We start from the raw sequence: 27,310 nt of genomic DNA, 5'->3' as shown, positions 1-27,310 counted from the left end.
GGATTTTCCTGTGAAGAAATCCTGAACGAGGTTTGAGATGAAGGAAACCACTTGGATTAAACATGCAGGGGAAATAATACATTCCTTATAATAAATTGTATAATTTAATGACATTTCAGTTGTAATGAATTGCATAACTTTTAAAAAATTTTGTCAAGCCACTGGAGTCACATACTTTATTGATGTTTTTATACCTTTCTGGACAGTGAAAGTGGTAAATGCGTAGACTATCAATAGAGGGACAGAAAGTATATACCCAGATTTCATTAAAAATACTTTTTATTTGTGTTCTAAAGATGAATGAAAGTCTTATGGGTTTGGAATGGTATGAGGGTGAGTAATTGATGACTCTAAACAAAATTGTTTTCTCTTCTAAGGAAAAAGTTTTGAATCTTGACTGTTTTACAGTTTGAAGCTTAAATTCTGTGACCACTGTTTAGTGCAACCAGTGTTGTACCAGTGCTCATGTTTTCTTTTTTAATTCTGTCTGTTGCTGTTTAAAGCTAAACTGTCTTTTACAATGCAGGCATTTTTCGGTGTTTGACACATTGTTAAATTAAGTGATTTGATTATTTGATTGATGATATTGTTTTGTCCTAACCAATTTAAGGCAAACAAAAGCCATTGAATGTACTTTTAAGAATGTTTACATGAAGTAAAAATAAACCATGTTCAATTCGTATATTGTACTGTATTTATTTGCTTTATATATATAGATATAGATATAAATGCAACATTAAAACAGGAAAAAGTGTAGCGCCTCATATCCTACAGCAGAGGCAATGCTAGGTGTTTTGATGGGATCATATCCTGCCACTTTTGTGAGTATAAGCACTCAGAATGACAAACGTATTGAACCACTGACTAAACCCTCATGCATGAACGCCCATTTGTTTCAGTTTCGTTTTGGGATTCGTCTTCAGAGTCGGGCGTGTTTGTGAAACGCATTCCGAGTGAAAATACAGAAAAAAAGGTGGAAAAAGCTGTGCTTTGTCTTAAGATGTTACTTTTAAGATACTCGACGGCCGTCATCTGTGCCGTGTTCATCGCCACAGGAGCTGTTTCAGGTAACTTATGTGTTGCTTACATTTATTTTCAAGATCTGATGTAAATTATCTATAGTTTCTGTCAGGCTATACAACAATTAAAAAAAAAAAATAAAAACATTTTCCCCATTTTTTTTAATTCGTTGATAATTACAAGTGAAATTTCAGTGATATTTTGACCACTGAGCTAGGTAATACCCCCGTTTTCATTTAAGAAATCTGGTCGGCTTATATATTAGCATTGTAGCCTGATTCACAGTAGAGGCTGACATTTTTTCGGGAATCCCACGGGAATCCCACGGGAATCCCGCGGGATGGGAAACAAAATCACTAATAATCACGGGATTGGGACGGGACAGGAAAAAATGTCAGCGGGAGTGGGCGGGACCGGGAATCGTAACGCTATGAAACCCAACTTTACAGACAAATATACCTTTTATATAAATAAACTATAAACGATATATTGTAATTTTGAACTTAATTCTAGTTGACCTGTCTCTTTATTCTCTCCTTCTGTATGCTTTGGTGTGGCTGGTTAAGCAAGTGAGTTCATGACGGACGGATCGTTAACGACTGGTAATACAGCAGGGCATCCAAATGCTCACCTATCATTCATCGACCATATGGCTAAAATGTGCGCTATTGAAGTGTCTGTGTGAGTGTGGAAGCCGAATAGTAGCGCGGTACTGCATGACAGAGGTGCCGGTGCGGTCACTTGCTCTTAAAATACCGTCATTTTTGGTCATACAGATAAGAGTGAATGATAGGCATCTTTCGAATTTGTAAAGACTCAACGTTTATTTGTGTGCACTCAGAAAAACAAGGAAACGTTGCGCTTTTGTAAACTAATTAAAGCAAAAATGACGAGCTTTCTGCCGTCTGTCTCTGTGAACTTGAGCGCGTCACTTCGAAACTCCGTGTATACTTACTTTAGAGACATGAAAAATATATCTATAGAGTGAAATGTCTACTTTCAAATGGACCAATTCAAATAGGAAACGTGTGTCTGCATGAATGATTTACGTGAAATTTAATGTGTGTGCAATGCACACTGTGCATTTGTTTAAGATGGCTTTCAGTTAAATAATAATAATAATAAATATAGCTGCAAGCAGCAATTACGGGGCCAAGCACAAAAGAGGCAGAATGAGGAGCTAAGCATGGCAAGGAGCAGCAGACCGACTACAAAAATGAGTAATTAAGATAATTTTAGGATAAGATCAATTGAAATGGCTGAAAAATCATAAATACAACCAATCGTAATAAAATTTAATGGCTTATCACTTTTGACCAACAGGTGGTGCTGTTTTCAAATTGATGTGACGTGTTCTGTGTGAAATGACAATGACACACACAAAGTTTGCCATCATTATGTCAAAGCTTTGCAGAGATACAGCCTCAGATGTAGTTTGGCATCTTTCCAGCAAATTCGTTGACGCTCTAAACGAAAACGGTTTCGTGTATCGACACGAAATTCATAACTTTTTGCCAGCATGGTCTGAAGATGATCTGAGTCAAATTTGGTGAAGATTGGACTAACGGTCTAGGAGGAGATCGAAAAAGTAGGTTTTGTACATTAATCAAAATGGAGGACAGGAAGTTTGGCCAATTTCGGCATAATGGATATCAATGTTCTCGGCTTGACCCAAAGAATCTATTGACATCAGTTTCATTACAATAGGCTAATGTAAGCAGAAGTTATTAGCATTTTTGTAAATTTCATTATTAATGTTTAGTGAATGGCGTATTACTTCTGACCCATAGGTGGCACTGTTACCAAATTGATGTGGCTTGGTCAGAGTGTGGTGACAATAGCACATATAAAATTTGGCGTCAATATGTCAAAGCTTTGCAGAGATACAGACTCGGATGCAATTTGGCATCTTTCCAGTAAATTCGTTGATGCGCTAAACGAAAACGGTTTCGTGTATCGACACAAAATCCATAACTTTTTGTCAGCATGGTCTGAAGATGATCTGAGTCAAATTTAGTGAAAATTGGACTAACGGTCTAGGAGGAGTTCGAAAAAGTAGGTTTTCCACATGAATCAAAATGGCGGACAGGAAGTTCAGCCAAAATTGGCAAAATTGGTATCGGTGTTCTCAGCATGACCGAAGGAATCTATCAAAATCAGTTACATTTCAATAGGCTAATGTACGCAAAAGTTATTAGCATTTTTTTTTAAATTTAGTTATAGCTTTTGACCACAAGGTGGCGCTGGCCCCAAAATTTTTATGTACATTCAGGGCATGGTGCCGAACATTTTTGTAATTAATGTCGAAACGATACGCTAATCCGTTCTCAAGATACAGCATTTTAAAGCTAAATTCAAAATGGCCGACACCCAAAATGGCTGACATGGGAAAATTGGATATGGTTCGACTCGGTATGACACACCGAATCTAAAGAGACCAGTTTTGTCATAGTCATAGTTTGTGTCTTTTAGTCGGTCACAACATGACTTAAGCAGTGTTGGGGGTAACGCATTACAAGTAACGCAAGTTACGTAATCAGATTACTTTTTTCAAGTAACTAGTAAAAAAAGATATTACTTTTTAATTTACAAGAAAATATCTGAGTTACTTCTTCAAAAAGTATGTATTTAATCCCATTTTATTTACCAGTGTCTTTGCTGCTGACCTTTGTTGATCCAATTCAACTATACTCATAAGCAAAACTAACGTTTGTGCTTTATTTTTCTCATTGCTAAAGAGTGTTGAACTTCCTTCTCCTACAGTTCTACTGTATAGACGTGAATTTACTTTTCCTTCAGCCTTAGGCTTATTTATTTCACTTTTTGGTGTGAAAGGGCTTCTACAGGATTTTTCTCCATATAATGGACTGATATGGTGCCCTGAGTTTGAACTTCCAAGATGCAGTTTAAATGCGGCTTCAAACAATCCCAGCCGAGGAAGACGGGTCTTATCTAGTGAAACGAATCGGTTATTTTAATTTAAAAAATACAATTTAAATATATTTTAATCTCAAACCCTCGTCTTGTCTTACTCTGCCTGAACTCTGTGTATTCTAGCTCAAGACAGTTAGGGTATGTCAAAAAACTCTTTGGACACATCCTCTCATTTAATGTTTTTTTCTTTATTTTCATGACTATTTACATTACATATGAATGAACACATATGGAATTATGTAGTAAACAAAAAAGTGTGAAATAACTGAAAACATGTTTTATATTTTAGATTCTTTAAAATAGCCACCCTTTGCTTTGATTACTGCTTTGCACACTCTTGGCATTCTCTCGATGAGCTTCATGAGGTAGTCAGCTGAAATGGTTTTCCAACAATCTTGAAGGAGTTCCCAGAGATGCTGAGCACTTGTTGGCCCTTTTGCCTTCACTCTGCGCTCCATCTCATCCCAAACTCGATTGGGTTTAGGTCAGGTGACTGTGGAGGCCAGGTCATCTGGCGCAGCACTCCATCACTCACCTTCTTGGTCAAATAGCCCTTACACAGCCTGGAGGTGTGTTTGGGGTCATTGTCCTGTTGAAAAATAAATGATGGTCCAACTAAATGCAAACCGGATAGGATGGCATGTCGCTGCAGGATTCTGTGGTAGCCATGCTGGTTCAGTGTGCCTTCAATTTTGAATAAATCCCCAACAGTGTCAGCAGCAAAGCATCCCCACACTATCACACCTCCTCCTCCATGCTTCACGGTGGGAACCATGCATGTAGAGACCATCCGTTCACCTTTTCTGCATCGCACAAAGACACGGCGGGTGGAACGAAAGATCTCAAATTTGGACTCATCAGACCAAAGCACAGATTTCCACTGGTCTAATGTCCATTCCTTGTGTTTCTTGGCCCAAACAAATCTCTTCTGCTTGTTGCTTTTGCTTAGTAGTGTTTTTTAGCAGCTATTTGACCATAAAGGCCTGATTCGCGCTGTCTCCTCTGAACAGTTAATGTAGAGATGTGTCTGCTACTAGAACTCTGTGTGGCATTAATCTGGGATCTAATCTGAGGTGCTGTTAACTTGCAATTTCTGAGGCTGGTGACTTGAATGAACTTATCCTCAGCAGCAGAGGTGACTCTTGGTCTTCCTTTCCTGGGGCGGTCCTCATGTGAGCCAGTTTCGTCGTAGCGCCTGAAGGTTTTTGCAACTGCACTTGGGGACACATTCAAAGTTTTCGCAATTTTCCGGACTGACTGACCTTCAGTTCTTAAAGTAATAATGGACTGTCGTTTCTCTTTACTTAGCTGATTAGTTCTTGCCATAATATGAATTCCAACAGTTGTCAAATAGGGCTGTCAGCTGTGTACCAACCTGACTTCTGTGGGAAGAAATTCCACAAATGACCCCTGACAAGGCACACCTGTGAAGTGAAAATCATTTCAGGTGACTAGATCATGAAGCTCATTAAGAGAAGGCCAAGGGTTTGCAGCACTGTCAACAAAGCAAAGGGTGGCTACTTTGAGGAATCTAAAATATGAAACATATCTAGAGTTACTTCACACTTTTTTGATTGCTACATAATTCTATATGTGTTCGTTCATAATTTTGATGTCTTCAGTGAGAATCTACAATGTAAATAGTCATGAAAATAAAGAAAAAAACTAAAATGAGAGGGTGTGTCCAAACTTTTGACTGGTAGTGTATTTTCTCATTCGACTTCAAAAATCATTTCAAGATCATCCTACATCGCTGCAGAAGTTCCGACCCAGTCTTTGCACAGTGAACATGCAAAGAAGATCAAACATCCTCAACAAAAAAGGTAAAACAGTGATATAGGATGATTTTGAAGTTGAGGGAGAAAATATGGTCAGAGTTTTTCGACATACTCCAACTGTCTTGAGCTAGAATACACAGAGTTCAAGCAGAGTAAGACTGTCATAACTTTTCTTTTAGACAATAACAATTGATTTTTAATGTACTGCAATCATTGCAGCATGTCGCATTTTGCCAGGTTATGAGTGTGCACAACCTAGATCAGGGGTGCTCAGTCCTGCTCCTGGAGATCTACCTTCCTGCAGAGTTCAGCTCCAACCCTGATCGAACACACCTGAACCAACTAATTAGGATCTGAAGGAGCACTTGATAATTACAGCCAGGTGTGTTTGGTCAGGGTTGGAACTAAACTCTGCAGGAAGGTAGATCTCCAGGAGCAGGATTGAGCACCCCTGACCTAGATGCTTAAGTAAAAATGTTGCTTTTTAATTTGTATCAAAATACTATAATATTACAGTCTGATTGCATCATTTAAGTTTTTCTTTGTTTCTTCCACAGCGCCGGTCCCCAAACCTGAGATACAAATAGACAGGAGGGGTAAAAACCCTGATGTTGTGCGTTTAATATGCGAATACAATGAAACAGTCATCTGGAAGAATTCTACTGGAAAAATACTGAAAGGCTCAAATCACAATCCAAAAGGAGAGTTCATCACAGTCGAAAACAAAAGAAATCCAGACAACTTCTACACCTGCACACTGAAGAACGCCGTGAGTGAGGAGACCAGTGATCGGGTCTATGAGAGAAAACTGTTTAAAAGTAAGAGAGCAATTCACTTCATTATTTACTAATGAGGAAAATCACAGTGAGTCTGATTAATTTTGGGTGGTTTTCAGTGGTACTTAGATGCACCTTTCTTCAGAAGTTAGTAGTATTTGGACACCTGTGTCAAATGTCTGAATGTCATTAGATTAAATAAAATATCAAAGCAAATATCATTAATTTGAAAGAATGACAGCAAAAGACTGATTTTCATGTTTACTATTGTACTTTTTTGTTCTAGTGATCGTCTAGAAATTAAGCAGGTGGTACTAACAGACTTGCTTGTTTGAAGGTTCATTAACATAATCTCTCGTATTTCATTCATTAGGTGAAGATGTGAAGAATGCAGCTTCATTTCGTCCAGGCACAGCTCATTCTGCCCTAGTGTTCATTTTGTCACTGATTTTTCTTTTAGTCATAGTTTGTGTCTTTTAGTCGGTCACAACATGACTTAAGCAGTGTTGGGGGTAACGCATTACAAGTAACGCAAGTTACGTAATCAGATTACTTTTTTCAAGTAACTAGTAAAAAAAAAGATATTACTTTTTAATTTACAAGAAAATATCTGAGTTACTTCTTCAAAAAGTATGTATTTAATCCCATTTTATTTACCAGTGTCTTTGCTGCTGACCTTTGTTGATTCAATTCAACTATACTCATAAGCAAAACTAACGTTTGTGCTTCATTTTTCTCATTGCTAAAGAGTGTTGAACTTCCTTCTCCTACAGTTCTACTGTATAGACGTGAATTTACTTTTCCTTCAGCCTTAGGCTTATTTATTTCACTTTTTGGTGTGAAAGGGCTTCTACAGGATTTTTCTCCATATAATGGACTGATATGGTGCCCTGAGTTTGAACTTCCAAGATGCAGTTTAAATGCGGCTTCAAACAATCCCAGCCGAGGAAGACGGGTCTTATCTAGTGAAACGAATCGGTTATTTTAATTTAAAAAATACAATTTAAATATATTTTAATCTCAAACCCTCGTCTTGTCTTACTCTGCCTGAACTCTGTGTATTCTAGCTCAAGACAGTTAGGGTATGTCAAAAAACTCTTTGGACACACCATCTCATTTAATGTTTTTTTCTTTATTTTCATGACTATTTACATTGTAGATTCTCACTGAAGACATCAAAACTATGAATGAACACATATGGAATTATGTAGTAAACAAAAAAGTGTGAAATAACTGAAAACATGTTTTATATTTTAGATTCTTTAAAATAGCCACCCTTTGCTTTGATTACTGCTTTGCACACTCTTGGCATTCTCTCGATGAGCTTCATGAGGTAGTCAGCTGAAATGGTTTTCCAACAATCTTGAAGGAGTTCCCAGAGATGCTGAGCACTTGTTGGCCCTTTTGCCTTCACTCTGCGCTCCATCTCATCCCAAACCATCTCGACTGGGTTTAGGTCAGGCGACTGTGGAGGCCAGGTCATCTGGCGCAGCACTCCATCGCTCTCCTTCTTGGTCAAATAGCCCTTACACAGCCTGGAGGTGTGTTTGGGGTCATTGTCCTGTTGAAAAATAAATGATGGTCCAACTAAATGCAAACCGGATAGGATGGCATGTCGCTGCAGGATTCTGTGGTAGCCATGCTGGTTCAGTGTGCCTTCAATTTTGAATAAATCCCCAACAGTGTCAGCAGCAAAGCACCCCCACACCATCACATCTCCTCCTCCATGCTTCACGGTGGGAACCATGCATGTAGAGACCATCCGTTCACCTTTTCTGCATCGCACAAAGACACGGCGGGTGGAACGAAAGATCTCAAATTTAGACTCATCAGACCAAAGCACAGATTTCCACTGGTCTAATGTCCATTCCTTGTGTTTCTTGGCCCAAACAAATCTCTTCTGCTTGTTGCTTTTGCTTAGTAGTGGTTTTTTAGCAGCTATTTGACCATAAAGGCCTGATTCGCGCTGTCTCCTCTGAACAGTTAATGTAGAGATGTGTCTGCTACTAGAACTCTGTGTGGCATTAATCTGGGATCTAATCTGAGGTGCTGTTAATTTGCAATTTCTGAGGCTGGTGACTTGAATGAACTTATCCTCAGCAGCAGAGGTGACTCTTGGTCTTCCTTTCCTGGGGCGGTCCTCATGTGAGCCAGTTTCGTCGTAGCGCCTGAAGGTTTTTGCAACTGCACTTGGGGACACATTCAAAGTTTTCGCAATTTTCCGGACTGACTGACCTTCAGTTCTTAAAGTAACAATGGACTGTCATTTCTCTTTACTTAGCTGATTAGTTCTTGCCATAATATGAATTCTAACAGTTGTCAAATAGGGCTGTCAGCTGTGTACCAACCTGACTTCTGCACAACACAACTGATGGTCCCAACCCCATTAAGAAGGCAAGAAATTCCACAAATGACCCCTGACAAGGCACACCTGTGAAGTGAAAATCATTTCTGGTGACTACATCATGAAGCTCTTTAAGAGACGGCCAAGGGTTTGCAGCACTGTCAACAAAGCAAAGGCTACTTTGAGGAATCTAAAATATGAAACATATCTAGAGTTATTTCACACTTTTTTGATTGCTACATAATTCCATATGTGTTCATTCATAGTTTTGATGTCTTCAGTGAGAATCTACAATGTAAATAGTAATGAAAATAAAGAAAAAAACTAAAATGAGAGGGTGTGTCCAAACTTTTGAGTGGTAGTGTATTTTCTCCCTCAGCTTCAAAAATCATTTCAGTAACGCAAGTAATGAAAGTTACGTAATCAGATTACTTTTTTCAAGTAACTAGTAGAGTAATGCATTACTTTTTAATTTACAAGAAAATATCTGGGTTACTACTTCAAAAATTATGTATTTAATCCCATTTTATTTACCAATGTCTTTGCTGCTGACCTTTGTTGATTCAATTCAGCTATACTCATAAGCAAAACTAACATTTGTGCTTTATTTTTCTCATTGCTGAAGAGTGTTGAACTTCCTTCTCCTACAGTTCTACACAGACGTGAATTTACTTTTCCTTCAGCCTTAGGCTTATGCATTTCACTTTTTGGTGTGGAAGGGCTTCTACATTTGCTAAAAATCAAACTTTTTATACTAAAAACAAACAAGCAAGCCCTACCCAGATTTAAAAAGTAATGCAAAAGTAGCGCAAAAGTAATATAACACATTACTTTCCATAAAAAAAGTACTTTTTTAATGGAGTAACGCAATATTGTAATGCATTACTTTTAAAAGTAACTTTCCCCAACACTGCTTAAAGGACAAGTCCACTACCAGAACAACAATTTACAGATAATGTACTTACCCTGTACCCCAATGTACCCCTTGTCATCCAAGATGTTCATGTCTTTCTTTCTTCAGTCATAAAGAAATTGTGTTTTTTGAGGAAAACATTTCAGGATTTTTCTCCATATAATGGACTGATATGGTGCCCCAAGTTTGAACGTCCAAAATGATCCCACTCGAGGAAGAAGGGTCTTATCTAGTGAAATAATCGGTTATTTTAATTTAAAAAATACAATTTAAATACTTTTTAATCTCAAACGCTCGTCTTGTCTTACTCTCCCTGAACTCAGTGTATTCTGGCTCAAAACAGTTAGGGTATGTCAAAAAAACTCTGACCGTATTTTCTCCCTCAATTTCAAAAATGATTTCAAAATCCTCCTACATCGCTGCAGAAGTACCGACCCAGTCTATGCACAGTGAACATGCAAAGAAGATCAAACACCCTCAACAAAAAAGGTAAAACGGTGATATAGGATGATTTTGAAGTTGAGGGAGAAAATATGCTCAGAGTTTTTTGACATACACTAACTGTCTTGAGCCAGAATACACAGAGTTCAGGCAGAGTAAGACAAGATGAGCGTTTGACATTAAGAAGTATATAAATTGTATTGTTTTTATGAAAATAACCGATCGTTTTGCTAGATAAGACCCTTCTTCCTCGGCTGGGATCGTTTAAAACTGCATTTGGGATCGTTTGAAGCTGCATTTAAACTGCATTTTGGAAGTTAAGACTCGGGGCACCATATCAGTCCATTATATGGAGAAAAATCCTGAAATGTTTCCCTCAAAAAACATAATTTCTTTACGACTGAAGAAAGAAAGACATGAACATCTTGGATGACAAGGGGGTGAGTACATTATCTGTTCTGGAAGTGGACTTCTCCTTTAAGTACTTGTTGTGGCCAAAAGAAGTGTGAATTGTGCACAAGTAGTACTCCAAATAAAGTTTAATTACAATTTTTATATTAATACGTCTTGAGCAATATGTCAGTAAATATGTTAATAGACTTGAACTATACTTAGTATAAAATAAATGCATTTTAAATCTATTACTTATTTACTAGGGCACTTCTTTTAACGATTACAGAGAAATTCCTTTTCTTTGGAAGACTGTTATTCATGTTGATACACTGGTTGTATTATGCACAATGAGAATTCACAGCACAGTACCAGCACTTTACTCTGTTCACATTCTAATGTACTGTAATTTTCCTCATGTAACCTTATATAAAAGCACTCCATGTTGGTCACTGAATATATTATTATATATTATGATGTTATTATGAGTCATATAGTTCAATAAAAATCGCATACAAAGACTCAACAGGCATTCATTTTTATTTTTTATTTTTTATTTTTTTTATTGAGAATGAGTGTGGTTACACAACTAATATAGGCATACATATTTGTTACCTTGACAATAAAATACGTGATTTTTGTTAATAACAATGACTGTATTTATTTTTTAATAAAACTTATTTACTTCAGAGGGATTGTACGAACCAATAGGCTTAGAGTACTTACTAAATGCAGCGTAAAATGCTTTGCATAAAATAGTCTGTTAAATGTAAAATGTGAAGGCATTTTGGTAAGATTTATCTTTATGATAAGATAAGATTTAAGATTCACAGCAAAAAAGGTGCGATACATTTTAAAATCACGTCCTAAAGCAGAGGCCAGATTATTTATTTATGTAAATGTTTATTAGTACATACACTGATTTAGGCTACGCTGGGTGTTTTGATATGATCATATCCTGCCACTTTTGTGAGTTTAAGCACTCAGAATGATCCGCATTTAACAACAAACATACTGAACCACTAACGTTGAACCCTCATGAGCGCCCATTTGTTCCAGTTTCGTTTTGGGATTCGTCTTTAGAGTCGGGCGTGTTTGTGAAACGCATTCCGAGTGAAAATACAGAAGAAAGGTACAAAAAGCTGTGCTTTGTCTTAAGATGTTTCTTCTAAGATACTCGACGGCCGTCATCTGTGCCGTGTTCATCGCCACAGGAGCTGTTTCAGGTAACTTCTGTGTTTAGGCTATATGTTTGCTTACATTTATTTTCAAGATCTGATGTAAATTATCTATAGTTTCTTTCAGTATGGCTATACAGGTCACGCAATATGATATTCAAACTCACATTAGACACTTTTAACATTGAATAAAACACATAATCAGTAGCTAGCTGAAATTATAACTGTCATAGTTTGTATCTTGTTGTTCCAGCCGCGACGTCGCAGAAATAGAAACCGTTTTAAAAACAGAAATTTAGCGCGTGTCGCAGTCGAGTGCGGCTAGTTAGGACAAAAACTCAGATTATGGAAAAGTTTGATCTTCAAACATCGCTGTAATTATCAGTAATGATATTAATATATGGAACCCACAACAATTAAAAAAAAAATAAAAATATTTTCCCCGTTTTTTTTTTAATTCGTTGATAATCACAAGTGAGATTTCAGTGATATTTTGACCACTGAGCAAGGTAATACCCCCCGTTTTCATTTTAGAAATCTTGTCAGCTTATATATTAGCATTGTAGCCTGATTTACAGGACAGACTCTGTCTTGGTCCAGTTTTGCACATTACTATTTTAAGTTATTAGCCTCAGACCCAGGGCCTACTTGAAAAGGGTGTGTAAGTTAGTCCGATTGAGATGTCTGTCCCATGAACATTTTTTGTTCGATGACATTTCCTATATATAATATTCAGATGTCATACTATCGCCAAATATTTTACATTATAGGCTACTTGCTATCCGGAAACTACTGATAGAAATGTGTTCACTGACCTTTTCTTTCATATTTCATTAGGTGAAGATCAGATAAAAGCAGTGGGTGACACAGTGTCTTTTCGTCCAACCAATCCTCCAGTCACCAGCATTATATGGAAACACAGAAGCAGCAGTGGAGTTGTTATCAAGGCGATTGAATGGGATGATGATGGTTTTAACATCCCGAGTCCGAGATTCAAAGGCATCACAACTCTTGATGAGAAAACTGGACAAATCACTATAACTAATTTAGCTGTCGAACATAGTGGAGTTTATACCATTGACATCAACAGTAAAGAGCAGGAACAAAGATTCAGCTTGAAAGTTATAAGTGAGTGGATATTGATTATACTTACAGTTTTTCAAAATTTCTAAAACACTAAACCCCATTCTCTAAATCATTTCCCAAAAGCCTAAACTAATTTGTCAAATAAATCACTGTTTTTGCAAAACGTTACAGTTTTTTCTGATGGCTTAAGCACATTTTTTGTAACTATTGGCTATTTTTGCAAAACTCTACACACAAATACACTCTTCACCAAATCAGAAAAACATTGTAGTTTTCTTGCAAAAGCTAATAAACCTTGCTTAACTCTTCAAACCTTCGTAAAAATTGTATTTTCGTATCAAACAGTTAACACAAGCCATCACATTACAGTTTTTCTCGATTGCTAAAACACTATAACCAGTCTTTTGAACTAAAATTTCAAAACCATAATGCCATTTTTCAAACAGCACACCCATTTCCCTGAACTATAAACACTATTCCCCTGCTTTAACACATGAGTCAGATTTGGTGAACTGTTACGGCAAAACTCTACACACAAATCCCTACATTTCTCAGTGCTTACACCATGTGGTCATTTAGAAAGCACTAGCATTCAATATTGTTCACTCAAGTCTGCAAAGTTTGAGATCAGTTAGCCCACGATTACCCAAGTGGAAACACTAGGAGTCCAAAGTTATCACACACCAATCAGAACCTTTGATGGAGATAAAAGGGCCAAAGTCAGCTTAGAGTTTGGTGCTTTTCTCAGATCAGAAATAAAATTCTCAAAACTACTTGTTCAACCTCCACATCATCTAGTCACTTGTGCACATCATAAAATGTTTCTAATTTTTTTGAACAAGTTTGCTTTGGTACATTCATGCAACTGCTTATGCAACTGATTTGTCTGCGGTTTTCTTACATCATCAGTTCCTATTGTCATGTTGTTCAAAATGTATTACATGTATATAGTTCTCTGTGCTATAGTCTTACCCCTCAAAACATCAAGTCATTAGCTCATTGTATATGTCTTTGCAGTAAATGCTAAATTTTTGATCTAGTTGTCATAAACTGTCAAGCATATTCTACACATTTCTATTAGACTTTTTGTAAATTTGCCATGAATTGTTCAAGTGAATATTGACTTTCACCAATGTAGAGACTACAGATCAACCAATGATAAAGCAGTTCTCTGAAATAGCTCAAAGGTACATCTCATAAAATTGTACATCTCTAGTAAAAGTGTAACTGTGAATTCTATCCGGTCTTTTTCAATCAATATCCCACATACAGTAATGTGTAATTTCGAAGAGAAAGAGTAGGAGGTGAAAGAGGAAGAGGAGGAGAAGAAGGATGAGGATGACGACAACAACATGGAAGAGAAATAGGAAGGGCAAGGGCAAGGGCAAGGGCTGGATCAGGCATGCAAGAGGATTTTACCCCCGCTGTCTGTCCAGGGCCAATTCAGCCTGTGATGTTGAGGAGGTTGTTTGGCCTGTTCCAGATCAAAGACAGGATGCTGGGGCAGAATAATTATTTTTGTTGTTGTTTGCTGTTTTGTGCAGTACCCTACAGTACAATAAATTAAGGATTACAATACTTGCAAATGCATACATTTGTTGTGTTTTTTTTCCCCCAAGCAACTCTTATTAGCAGTTTTCGTAGTATTGTTTTGAATTGATCTCATCGGTGTGTAAAACTGTGTTGTAGTGTGTGTGTGTTTGAGGGTTTGTGTGTCATGTCTGAGAGCAAAGTTTGTTTTTTCAGCAAGATAGCAAGATTAGGTTGTTTTGAGTGGAGAGCTTCATTTTGACCTGAGTATAGTAAATTCGGGGAATTGAGTTAGAAGTTACGAATTTGTGTTTAGAGTTTCGCAATTTTTTTTTTCACACTCCTATTCACAGTCTTTTGTACCTCTCAGATTGACAGATGTACCTGTGCCTTCTGTGCACTTTCAACTGGCTTATATTTTGTATATTTACATATTTCGAAACAAATGTGAAGAATATTGAGTTACTGTGACAACCGTGTTGCAGTTGTGCTTAACTTTCGCTTTCTTGTGTTTAGGGTTTTGCATCACAAGTTCATCACAGAGCAAACTGTGTCTTAGTGAGTGAGAATGTGTTTAGAGTTTTGCCAAAAGTGTGCATGCGATCTGCAAACAGCATCTAAACTGCTTAAACTTGTTTACAGTTTTTTCTGATGGCTTAAACCCTAACTGTGATTCTTATAGCACAATTTCTAAAACTATTAATACCTATAGCAAAACCACTCACTGAGTTTGCAAAACTAAAAACACAAACACTGCTTTGCACTCAGTTTGCAATTTTGTAACACACACTTTGCAAAACTGTAGGTACAATCCACTGCACAGCACTCTTTTTGCGGAACTGTAAACACAACTCACTGCTTTACTCTCAATTTCCAAATGATCAACACACTCCTAACAAAACTATACACATTTATGGCTATTATTTACACTATTTTGCCAACTGTCTGGCACACTGTCACATGTGAAAACTGTTTTAGATAATTAGTTCACTTTGCAATCAGCCTAAGCACTATAAATAAGCTACAGGTAAGCTGTCCGTGTGGAGTACAATGGAGGGAGCAGGAAGAGTGAGAAGAGTGAGAATTAGAGGAGGCCGAGGAAGAGGACGTGGAGGTGAAGAAGTAGGAGGAAGAGGACGACAAGGACAAGGAGGTGAAGTTAGAGGAAGAGGACAAGGAGGAGCAAGAGGAGGATGAGGAGGAGGAAGAGGAAGGGTAAGAAGAGTAAGAAATAGAATTACTGATGACATCAGAGCTACAATAGTGGACCATGTAATCAACCATGGAATGACCCTGAGGGAAGCTGGCCAACGGGTTCAGCCTAACTTGAGCCGCTACACTGTAGCAAGCATCATAAGGACATTTCGAAATGAGAATTCGGTTAGTACAGTCACTTTGCACTAAGATTTGTAGCACTGCCATATTCTAATGAGAAACACAACAATACCATAGATGTAAAAATACTGAAATTGTTACTTTACAGAATTGCTAGACGACCAGATGCTGGGGGCAGAGGAAGAATGTTCACTGCAGAACAAGAAACCCATATAGTCAATATGGTGATTGCAAATAATTCCATAAGGCTACGCGAAATACAGCAGCGCATAATTGAGGATGACACCACCTTCCAAAACATACACAATGTGAGCATTTCTGTATTAGGTCGTGTACTTGCCCGCAACAGAATCCGAATGAAACAAATCTACAGAGTACCTTTTGAAAGAAACAGTGAACGTGTAAAACAGCTGCGATATGACTATGTGCAGGTAAGCTATAGTATCATTGGTACTGAATCTGGAAGTGCATACTGTAGTGCTGTGCATGGGCCTGCTGTGCTGAATTTGTTTTGTCTTGTCTAGAGAGTGATGGAGCTAGAGGCAGATGTCATGGGTCATGAGCAGGTTTTTGTGGATGAGGCTGGTTTTAACCTCACTAAGACAAGGAGACGTGGCAGGAACATTATTGGACACCGTGCCATAATCAATGTCCCAGGACAACGTGGTGGTAACATAACTATGTGTGCAGCTATAAGTCAAAATGGTGTTGTTCACCATCATGCAACCCTGGGCCCATATAACACTGCACACATTATTACATTCCTGGACACCTTACATGACATGCTCACTAATGTTCAGAGACCAGAGCAGACCAGATACGTCATCATATGGGACAATGTTAGTTTCCATAGGGCTGCTATGGTCCGCAACTGGTTTACAGATCACCCACTCTTCACTGTACTCAACCTCCCCCCATACTCTCCATTCTTGAATCCAATTGAAGAGTTCTTCTCTGCCTGGCGCTGGAAGGTCTATGACCGTCATCCCCATCAACGCATAGCCCTTTTACAGGCAATGGAGGAGGCATGTGGGGATATTGACCAGGCATCATGTCAGGCCTGGATACGCCATTCCAGAAGATATTTTACCCGGTGCCTTGGACTAGAGGACATTGCATGTGATGTAGACGAAATTTTGTGGCCGGACCCAGAGAGACGATACGATGTAGACTGATTTCTTTTTTTTCCTCAGTGAAATTACTATTTGTTTTGACTTGGAAAAAAACACTTGTGTTTGTTTTGATGTGTGTAAATAAACACCAGTACTTGAAGTTTGGATCCCTCTATGTTTACAGAACTATGACAAAAGTATGACCTCAAACTGACATAGCCTACCTTGTGCACAGAGAAAGCAAAAGCCAGATGTGTTTTTTATTCATGCCATCAGTGTGTAGTTGGTGCACTGTGTGCTTATTACAGTTTTTCTCAATTGCTTAAACACATTTCTTGAAATTATGCCTCGCTTTTGCGGAACTCTAAACACAAATCCGTAACTTCTAACTCAATTCCCTAAACTTACTATATTCAGGTCAAAATGAAGCTCTCCACTCAAAACCACTCAATCTTGCTGAAAAAACAAACTTTGCTCTCAGACATGACACACAAACCCTCAAAAACACACACACTATAACAGTTTTACACACTGATGAGATCAATTCAAAACAATACTACGAAAACTGGTAATAAGTGTTGCTTGGGGAAATTTTTTTTTTTAAATTAACACGATGAACACAACAAATGTATGCATTTGCAAGTGTTTTAATCCTTAATTTATTGTACTGTAGAACAGCAAACAACAACAAAAATAATTGTTCTGCCCCAGCACCCTGTCTTTGGTCTGGGACAGGCCAAACAACCTCCTCAACATCACAGACTAAATTGGGCATGGACAGGCAGCAGAGGTAAAATCCCCTTGCATGGCACGCATCAACTAAAATATATAAGACTGCTTGTTTTCTTGCCCTTCCTATTTCTCTTCTATGTTGTTGTCGTCATTCTTCACCTTATACTCTTTGTCTTCGAAATTGCATATTACTGTATGCGGGATATTGATTGAAAAAGAGCAGATAGTATTCACAGTTACACTTTTACTAGTGGTCTGACAAAAAAAAAAAAAAAAAAAAAAAAAAAATATATATATATATATATATATATATACATAACAAAATAAAATAACATATAAATACATTACAAAGTCATTGTGCAATAGGAAAGAAAAAAGTAAATATGGGCAAAGGCGGAAATATACATTAGAAAGTGCACTGTCAGAATTTGTAACTGTGTTGTGTTGTCCTCTGTCTATATATGCTTTCCAACTGAAGGTTCATGAGATGTTGAGATGTACCTTTGAGCTATTTCAAAGAACTGCTTTATCATTGGTTGATCTGTAGTCTCTGGTGAAAGTCAGTATTCACTTTAACAATTTATGGCAAATATACAAAAAGTCTAATAGAAATGTGTAGAATATGCTTGACCGTTTATGACAACTAGATAAAAAGTTTAGCATTTCCTGCAAAGACATATACGATGAGCTAATGACTTGATGTTTTGAGGGGTAAGACTATAGCAACATGACAATAGGGACTGAAAATGTAGGAAAAAGCAGACAAATCCATTGCATAATCAGTTACATGAACGTACCAAAGCAAACACAACTTGTTAAAAAAAAAAAATTAGAAACATTTTATGATGTGCACAAGTGATTACATGATGTGGAGGTTGAACAAGTAGTTTTGAGAATTTCATTTCTGATCTGAGAAAAGCACCAAACTGTAAACTGACTTTGGCCCTTTTATCTAAATCGAAGCTTCTGATTGGTGTGTGATAAATTTTGACTCCTAGTGTTTCCACTTGGGTAATTGTGTACTAATTGAGCTCAAACTTTGCAGACTTGAGTGAACAATATTGAATGCTAGTGCTTTCTAAATGACCACATGATGTAAGCACTGAGAAATGTAGGGATTTGTGTGTAGAGTTTTGCAGTAACAGTTCACCAAATCTGACTCATGTGTTAAAGCAGGGGAGTAGTGTTTATAGTTTAGGAAAATGGGTGTGCTTTTTGAAAAATGGCATTATGGTTTTGAAATTTTAGTTCAAAAGACTACTTATAGTGTTTTAGCAATCGAGAAAAACTGTAAAATATGTCAGTGCCTTTGTTTTGTCTCAAGATGCACACCAGTAATTTTCTAAGTCACGTTCAAAAATTTACTTAATGTCCTAATTGAACAGTTGCCTAATCCTAGTTTAACCTAAGCCCTGTCTGTGAAACCAGGCCTAAAATATTTAATATATTTAAAATACATTGTGTCCTACATCACAATTAGATTGTATAACACACACATACGCGTTATTGTGTTGTGGATAAATTAGCAAATTAATTCAGTTTGCTTAGCACATTCACCCCCCAGTTTCACAATTAAGGCTTAAAGGAGAAGTCCACTTCCAAAACAAAGATTCACATATAATGTACTCACCCCCTTGTCATCCAAGATGTTCATGTCTTTCTTTCTTCAGTCATAAAGAATTGTTTTCAGCATTTTTCTCCATATAATGGACTGATATGGTTCCCCGATTTTGAACTTCCAAAATGCAGTTTAAATGCAGCTTCAAACGATCCCAAATGCGGTTGTAAACGATCCCAGCTGAGGAAGAAGGGTCTTATCTAGCGAAATGATCTGTTATTTTCATAAAAATTATACAATTTATATACATTTTAATGTCAAACGCTCATCTTGTCTTACTCTGCCCGGACTGTTTTGTTCCGGTTCATGACAGTTAGTGTATGTCGAAAAACTCCCATCTCATGTTCTCCCTCAACTTCAAAATCATCCTATATCTCAGTTTTACCTTTTTTGTTAAGGGTGTTTGATCTTCTTTGCATGTTCACTTTGCATAGACTGGGTTGGTACTTCTGCAGCGATGTAGGATGATTTTGAAATGATTTTTGAATTTAAGAGAGAAATACGATTGGAGTTTTTCGACATACCCTAACTGTCTTGAACCAGAATACACAGAGTTCAGGGAGAGCAAGAAAAGATGAGCGTTATATAATTTAAGTATTTAAATTGTATTATTTTTATGAAAATAACCGATCATTTTGCTAGATAAGACCCTTCTTCCTCAGCTGGGATCGTTTACAACCGCATTTGGGATTGTTTGAAGCTGCATTTAAACTGCATTTTGGAAGTTCAAACTTGGGGCACCATATCAGTCCATTATATGGAGAAAAATCCTGAAATGTTTTCCTCAAAAAACATAATTTCTTTATGACTGAAGAAAGAAAGAAATGAACATCTTGGATGACATGGGGTGAGTACATTATATGTGAATCTTTGTTTTTGAAGTGGACTTCTCCTTTAAGCTTATAGTCCTAGAATTGTGCATTTACTTGTGCAGACCAGCACTTCCAAAAATACATGGTCTGTGTGCGTTTTGATCATTTGCTGTTCAGTTTGAAATTAAATAAGCAAAAATTAGAAAATGGCTTCTTTTGTTTTCATTTTTCTCTTTTTATTACTTTTTCTGTTTTCTTTTTTTTTTTTTTTTTTTTGATTGATGGGTAGAAAACGGCTAACCAACTTCAAAATTAGTTTTCAACATGTGGGCGATCATGACACGCCCCTTTCCACCAATTGGTCAACCAAAACCTGTGATGTCATCGCATTGTTTTTCAGTTCTGTTTAACAAAATAACAGTCATCAACAGTCAAGATTTTCTTTGTTTCTTCGGTCCCCAAACCTGTGATACAAATAGATAGGAGTGATAAAAACCCTGATGTTGTGTATTTAAAATGCGAATACAGTGAAACAATCATCTGGAAGAATTCTGCTGGAGAAATACTGAAGGGCTCACCGCACAATCGGACAGGAGAATTCATCACAGTCGAAAACAAAAGACCCTTTGCGTTTCTCTGAGACATGCTACAGTTCTTATCTTGCATTGTTTGTAACTGTTAATAGGCTACATCATACAATAAATGCTTGGACTTCAGTGATGTATTTTTGTTGGGTTTTTGCAGAAGTGAGTGACATACTCAATTATATCAACTCGCACGTTGTTAAAACAGCAATTATCATCTTGTTGTAGATGATGCATATAGCACACTCCCGAGTACCACATTATTACTCTCTGATACCATAATTGTACCATGTTAGTGTCACAACTCTTTTTGCATGGCTGTTGTAGTTGTGATTGATTTCATTGTTTTCTCAGTTGACTGGAAGTTCATACGCTTTTTTTTTTTTCTTTTTTTTTTCTTCATTGTTTCTTTCACAGAGCCAGTGCCGCAACCTGTGATAGAAGTAGAGAGGTATTTTAAATGCTTATTTTAAGGAAAAACAAACAAACAAGCACATAAAATATGTATAGATGACAATAAATTTTCATAAAATGTTCGGCTTCATTTTAGTTTTAACCAAGATTTGGATGAGTTCATCTTTTTATTTATAAATGTTTTTCTCCAGTAAAAATGTTCTGTTAAAAAGTTGATTTATGGTAACAATGTACACTGTATAACAAACAAACAAACAAAAAACACAATTTGTTGAGTCATCTTAAAATAATGTGTTACCCTGCTGCCATAAAATTTTAAGTTCAGTCAACTCAAATAAGTTTAGTCAATTAAAAAAGTGACAACTTAGATATTTGAGTTGACTTAACAAAAAATTTGGTTTGTTAAACTTAAAAGCTGGGTAAGTAACCCAGCTGCCTTAAAATCTTAAGTTAAATCAAAATTTCTAAGTTGTCACTTAGTCCAACTTAACATTTTAAGTTGACTAAACTGTTTTTGAGTTGACTGAACTTAAAATTTTAAAGAAGCCAGGTAACAAATTATTTTAAGTTGGCTCAACAAATAGTTTTTTTTTTTACAGTGAATAGGTTGGTATTTATTTATTTAGCAACTAATGCGTGGACTACTAAAATATTATACACTTATAACGTCAATCATTTTTGAATAAAATTGTCTGTCAAAATGTAATGTTTTAAGACATTTATACAAAGAAAATTCCAATTCAGAAGGAGATTTAGAGAGTCCTCAGGGAAGTACACTGTAAAAAAACTATTTGTTGAGTCAACTTAAAATAATTTGTTATCTGGCTGCCTTAAAATTGTAAGTTCAGTCAACTCAAAAAAAGTTTATTCAACTTGAAATGTTAAGTTGATTCAACTTCAATTTTAAGGCAGCTGGGTTACTTACCCAGCTTTTAAGTTTAACAAACACAAATATCTAAGTTGTTACTTAGTACAACTTAACATTTCAAGTTGACTAAACGTATTTGAGTTGACTGAACTTAAAAATGTAAGGCAGCAGGGTAACAAATTATTTTAAGCTGACTCAACAATTTTTTACAGTGTATGAGCATAGCAAACATAGAAAGCTTCATACATTCAGTGTAACAGCAATAAAGACTACAGAGTTTCTCATTCAGATGAACTGTGTATATACATCTACTCTACTGACTTCCGACACAACAGAGCTCCCCTGTGAGTGAGATCTGCCCTACCATCAAGGTAATTTTTTATACGTTATGTAAAGTGCATCATGTGGGTCATGGTTGAAAGTCTTCCTGAACCCAGATGCACAAGCATTTGCCACGTATGTACACAAGACAGCAAAAGCAGCCAATTGCATCCAGTGTGGTCAGTTTTCGAACTTCCTCTATCTATAGACATTCAGAGCACTAACGTGTCCTTTGCACAACAAAAATGTCTCTACGATGCTTGATGTTGGTCACAATCTACGTTGTGCTCATCACCACAGAAGCTGTTTCAGGTACATGATGTTTTCAAGGTTTTATTGAAGGTTACAGTCTGTTTTTGTCTACCCTAAATAGTTTGATTTTATATTATATTAAACTATAACCTAATTATATACGTCACGGATCTGGTCGGTGTTCCGCGGTCCGCTCACCACCAGAGGTCACTCTCACCTTATTGTCACGCACGGACTGTCGCACCACACCCCGGACTACATTCCCCATCAGCCATTGCACTTCACCCACGTCCAATCAGAGACAGTATAAAGACCCGGTCTTCCTGTCACTCACTGCCGAGTATTGAATTGCGTAATCATTGATACAAAGCGTTTCTCCGTGTTTCCCCCGTGTTTCCCCGTGTCTTGTTTTCTGGCTTTGCCTTGTTGTTTTGTTTATCTGTCTTTCGGAACTTTCGCCTGTCTGACCATTCTCCTGCCTCGCCCATTGGATAACGTACGCCGCTGATCGACCCTCGCCTGTTTATGGACTACTCTCTGCCTAGCCCTTATACACCTGTCTGCTCCTGTCTGACCACGCCTGCCTTGACCATGTCTCTGTCTGAATCGTCTAATAAAAGCATGCAAATGGATCCGCTCGTCTCTCGCCTCGTTCCCACTGTTACAGAATACTCGGCCACAACAGGATCCAGCAGCTTCACCCCCCGGACATTCAGAAGATATGGACATGGACAGAATTCTTTGCCGGATAAAACAGGGACCACGTACACTCGAACAATATACCCGTGAGTTTCTGGCCATAGCTAACCACTCCACCCTCCCGGACTGTATCATAATTTAGATTTTTTGTGACGGCGTGAACCAGCCCCTCCGTGCACGACTGAGACGCGAGGGCCCGCGCTCGTCTCTGGAGGTTTTTTTGAACTTTGCATTGTTGTGTGTGGGTTCGCCGTGCACTGTGGGGGTCGCGCAGAGGGAACGCGACAACACGGTAATGGCGACCGCGCGTTCCGCTCGTAAATTGGCGGTTATGCCGGAGCACGATCCCACAAACACGTTTTTCGCCTGGATCGCTCGTGAAATGGCGGCCGTGTCGGAGCGCGCTCGTGCAATGGCGGCGACAGCGGTGCCCGTTCACAAGACGGCGGTGGCGCCCGCGCGCGCTCACAAGATGGCGGCGACGGCGGAGCCCGTTCACAAAATGGCGGCGATCGAACAGCTCCGTCACGTCACAGCTGCCATACAAGAGCCATTTAAAGGCACAGTTACATTTCCTGAGTCAAGCCAAGTTTCCAAGTCAAGTCAAATTGCAGCTGTATTTCCTGAGTCAAGTCAAGTTTCCAAGTCAAGTCAAGTTGCAGCTGTGTTTCCTGAGTCAAGTCAAGTTTCCAAGTCAAGTCAAATTGCAGCTGTGTTTCCTGTGTCAAGTCAAGTCAGAGCTATCACCCCTGTCTCAAGTCAAGTTACAGCCATCTTCCCTGAGCCACTGCACAAGATGGCTGCCACGCCAGAGCCACTGCACAAGATGGCCGCCGTCTCCAAGCCACTCCACCATATGGCTGCCATTCCAGAACCTGTGGTCAGCACCCGGACGCCACCTGTGGTCATGATGGCCCACGTGCGGGACACACCCCTAATGACAGTATGGGCAGCTAAAGTGGCGCTCCTCCATGTCGCGGCGGCTACCCCTGAGTCAAGTCAAGACACAGCTGCCGTTCCCCACGAGTCAAGCCAGGTCACAGCTGATCCCCACGAGTCAAGCCAAGTCACAGTTGTTCCCCACGAGTCAAGTCACGCTACAGCTGTTGTTCCTGAGTCAAGCCATGTAACAGCTGTTGTTCCTGAGCCAAGCCATGTTGTTCACGAGTCAAGTCCCGGTACAGCGGATCTCCATGAGCCAAGCCAGGTTATAGCAGTTTCTCATGAGCCAAGTCAAGCTGCTGCTGTTATTCCAGAGCCAAGTCAAGCTTCAGCCGCTGCTCCAGAGTCAAGTCAGGCTACAGCTGTAACCTCCAAGTCCAGTCAGGCCTCCAAGTCCAGTCAGGCCTCCAAGTCCAGTCAGGCTTCAAAGTCCAGCAACGTCAAGCCAGCGCCCGCTAACGTCACGTCTGTCAGGCCAGCACCCGCTAACGCCACGTCTGTCAAGCCACAGCCTGCTCAGGACATCTCCGTCAGGTCACAGTCTGTTCACGTCATGTCTTCTGCTCCTGAGTCTGCACCCATCATGGCCGCCCTTCCTGAGTCGGTCGTTCCTGAGTCAAGTCATGTTACAGCGGATTTCCATGAACCAAGCCCAGTTACAGCTGGTCGTCACAAACCGAGTCAAGTTACCGCTGGTCTTCATGAGCCAAGTCAATTCACTACTGATCTTCACGAAGCAGGTCAAGTCACAGTTGGTCACCACGAACCTAGTCACATCCTGCCCGACGGCTCTGAGCCCCATCACGCCTCGTCTGACCGTTCAGTCAAGTCACGCCTCGTCTGACCCTCCAGAGCCCCGTCACATCTCGTCTATCTGTCTAGAGCCTCACCATGTCTCGTCTGACCGCCCAGAGTCAAGCCACGTCCCGCCTGACGGCCCAGAGCCTCTCCATGTTTCATCAGACCTCCCAGTGCCTCGTCATGTCTCGTCTATTCGTCCAGAGCCAAGTCACGTCTCGTCTGACCTTCCAGAGCCGTGCCATGCCTCGTCTGATATCCCACGATCACGGCCTATTATGATAGGCAGTGTACTGGACCCACCACAACCTCCCGCTGCTGCGCTTCCTTTAATGGCGGTTGCCATCTGGTGTGTGTGGGCTGCACACTGTGCCCCTGAGGTCACGTCTGTTCACAAGTCAGCTCCTGAGGTCACGTCTGTTCACAAATCAACCCCTGAGGCCACGTCTGTTCACCAGTCTGCTCCAGAGCTCCCGTCTGATCTCAAACCTGCTCCAGAGCTCCCGTCTGATCTCAAGCCTGCTCCAGAGTCCCTCTCTGATCTCAAGCCTGCTGCAGAGCTCTCGTCTGGTCCCCAGCCTGCTCCAGAGCTCCCCTCTGATCTCAAGCCTGCTCCAGAGTCCCTCTCTGATCTCAAGCCTGCTCCAGAGCTCCCCTCTGATCTCAAGCCTGCTCCAGAGTCCCTCTCTGATCTCAAGCCTGCTCCAGAGCTCCCCTCTGATCTCAAGCCTGCTGCAGAGCTCTCATCTGGTCTCCAGCCTGCTCCAGAGTCCCTCTCTGATCTCAAACCTGCTGCAGAGCTCTCGTCTGGTCTCCAGCCTGCTCCAGAGACCTTCCCCATCGGAGAAGCTGCGCCAATGCCTCCAGAGGTGTCGACGTCTGCCGTAGAACCTCTTATGGAGGGGGCGTTAACCGCTAAACTTTCTGCTTCTCCCTTTTTTCTGTCTGCATCCTCTGTCACTGTTCTCCCCAGGTCCCAGTCTATGACGCTATGTTCCGCCCCGGAGGGCTGCGGCGCCTCCTGTTCCGCCCCGGAGGGCTGCGGCGCCTCCTGTTCCGCCCCGGAGGGCTGCGGCGCCTCCTGCTCTGCCTCCTGTTCCGCCCAAGAGGGCTGCTGCGCCTTCTCCCCCTATTCTGTCTACCTCCTCTGTCCCTGCTTTCCCCAGGTCCCAGACCGAGACGCGGATTCCTGTTCCGCCCCGGAGGGCTGTTGCGCCTCCTGCTCCGCCTCCTGTTCCGCCCTGGAGGGCTGCCCCACCTCTTGCTCCGCCCCGGAGGGCTCCTGCGCCTCCTGCTCCGCCACCAGCTCCGCCTCCGCCCTGGAGGGCTCCTGCGCCTCCTGTTCTGTCCTGGAGGGCTCCTGCGCCTCCTGCTCCACCCTGGAGGGCTCCTGCGCCTCCTGCTCCGCCCTGGAGGGCTCCTGCGCCTCCTGCTCCGCCTCCAGCTCCGCCCTGGAGGGCTCCTGCTCCGCCTCCGCCCTGGAGGGCTCCTAAGCCTCCTGCTCCGCCCTGGAGGGCGCCTCCGGCTCCTGCTCCGGCTCCGCCCTGGAGGGCCTTTGTCCAGCTGATTCTGCCTCAGTCTCCTGGCCCCCCCACCACTCCCCTGGACTGTTTTTTCCTGCTTATTCTGTTGGAGCGTCTGGAAGCCGCTCCTTGGGGGGGGGGGGCTATGTCACGGATCTGGTCGGTGTTCCGCGGTCCGCTCACCACCAGAGGTCACTCTCACCTTATTGTCACGCACGGACTGTCGCACCACACCCCGGACTACATTCCCCATCAGCCATTGCACTTCACCCACGTCCAATCAGAGACAGTATAAAGACCCGGTCTTCCTGTCACTCACTGCCGAGTATTGGATTGCGTAATCATTCATACAAAGCGTTTCTCGGTGTTTTCCCGTGTCTTGTTTTCTGGTTTTGCCTTGTTGTTTTGTTTATCTGTCTTTCGGAACTTTCGCCTGTCTGACCATTCTCCTGCCTCGCCCATTGGATAACGTACGCCGCTGATCGACCCTCGCCTGTTTATGGACTACTCTCTGCCTAGCCCTTATACACCTGTCTGCTCCTGTCTGACCACGCCTGCCTTGACCATGTCTCTGTCTGAATCGTCTAATAAAAGCATGCAAATGGATCCGCTCGTCTCTCGCCTCGTTCCCACTGTTACAATACAAAGTATAAATGACTGTAGTAAATAACATACTTGTTTGTTGGATGTAAAACATTTCACTGACTAGATGGGAAGAAATTAGTTGGTGTAGAATGTTGACTAACATACTCTCTCATATTTCATTCACTAGGTCAAAATGTGTAGAAAGTATTTGGTGGTGATAAATCCACGACACGGTCTTTGTCGTGGCCTAGTTTTGTGTAAAGTGATTAGCAACAGGCCAAGGTCTACACCGCTACAGAAAGGGTGCGGTTTATAGTTTAGATGG

At 40.2% G+C, this 27,310-nt stretch overlaps 2 protein-coding genes across 10 annotated transcripts in view; both read left to right on the top strand.

The window, feature by feature from the left end:
- Window positions 1-852: 852 nt before the first annotated feature.
- The window catches only part of LOC127162076 (uncharacterized), a 61,002-nt gene continuing 34,544 nt past the window's right edge, over window positions 853-27,310 (top strand). For 5 of the 9 annotated variants that reach the window (XR_007827255.1, XM_051104864.1, XM_051104863.1 and 2 more), the window contains exons 1-2: window positions 853-1,067; window positions 12,612-12,902. Coding sequence is in view for 8 of the 9 variants with exons in the window: in XM_051104864.1 (XP_050960821.1) it covers window positions 875-1,067; window positions 12,612-12,902 (484 nt within the window). In the remaining variant the exon portion in view is untranslated. Of the gene's footprint in view, window positions 1,068-11,552; window positions 11,823-12,611; window positions 12,903-27,310 lie in introns of those variants that run through there. The other 4 variants (XM_051104866.1, XM_051104869.1, XM_051104867.1 and 1 more) reach the window with 4 other exon arrangements.
- Window positions 15,219-17,046, top strand: LOC127162078 (uncharacterized). Its single transcript, XM_051104872.1, has 3 exons — window positions 15,219-15,770; window positions 15,874-16,156; window positions 16,250-17,046. The coding sequence occupies exons 1-3, from the start codon at window positions 15,760-15,762 to the stop codon at window positions 16,898-16,900; spliced, it is 945 nt and encodes a 314-aa protein (XP_050960829.1). The 5' UTR covers window positions 15,219-15,759; the 3' UTR covers window positions 16,901-17,046.

This window comes from Labeo rohita, unplaced genomic scaffold, assembly GCF_022985175.1.
Source record: "Labeo rohita strain BAU-BD-2019 unplaced genomic scaffold, IGBB_LRoh.1.0 scaffold_83, whole genome shotgun sequence".
Lineage (NCBI taxonomy): Eukaryota > Metazoa > Chordata > Actinopteri > Cypriniformes > Cyprinidae > Labeo > Labeo rohita.
Note: the sequence above shows the minus strand (reverse complement) of the source record. Positions and strands in the feature narration are given on the sequence as shown.

Bases quoted from the DNA above. Each gene is read 5' to 3' on its own strand.
- LOC127162078 (XM_051104872.1), top strand. The intron at 16,157-16,249 runs GTAAGCTATAGT...TGTCTTGTCTAG, and splicing joins TGCGATATGACTATGTGCAG to AGAGTGATGGAGCTAGAGGC.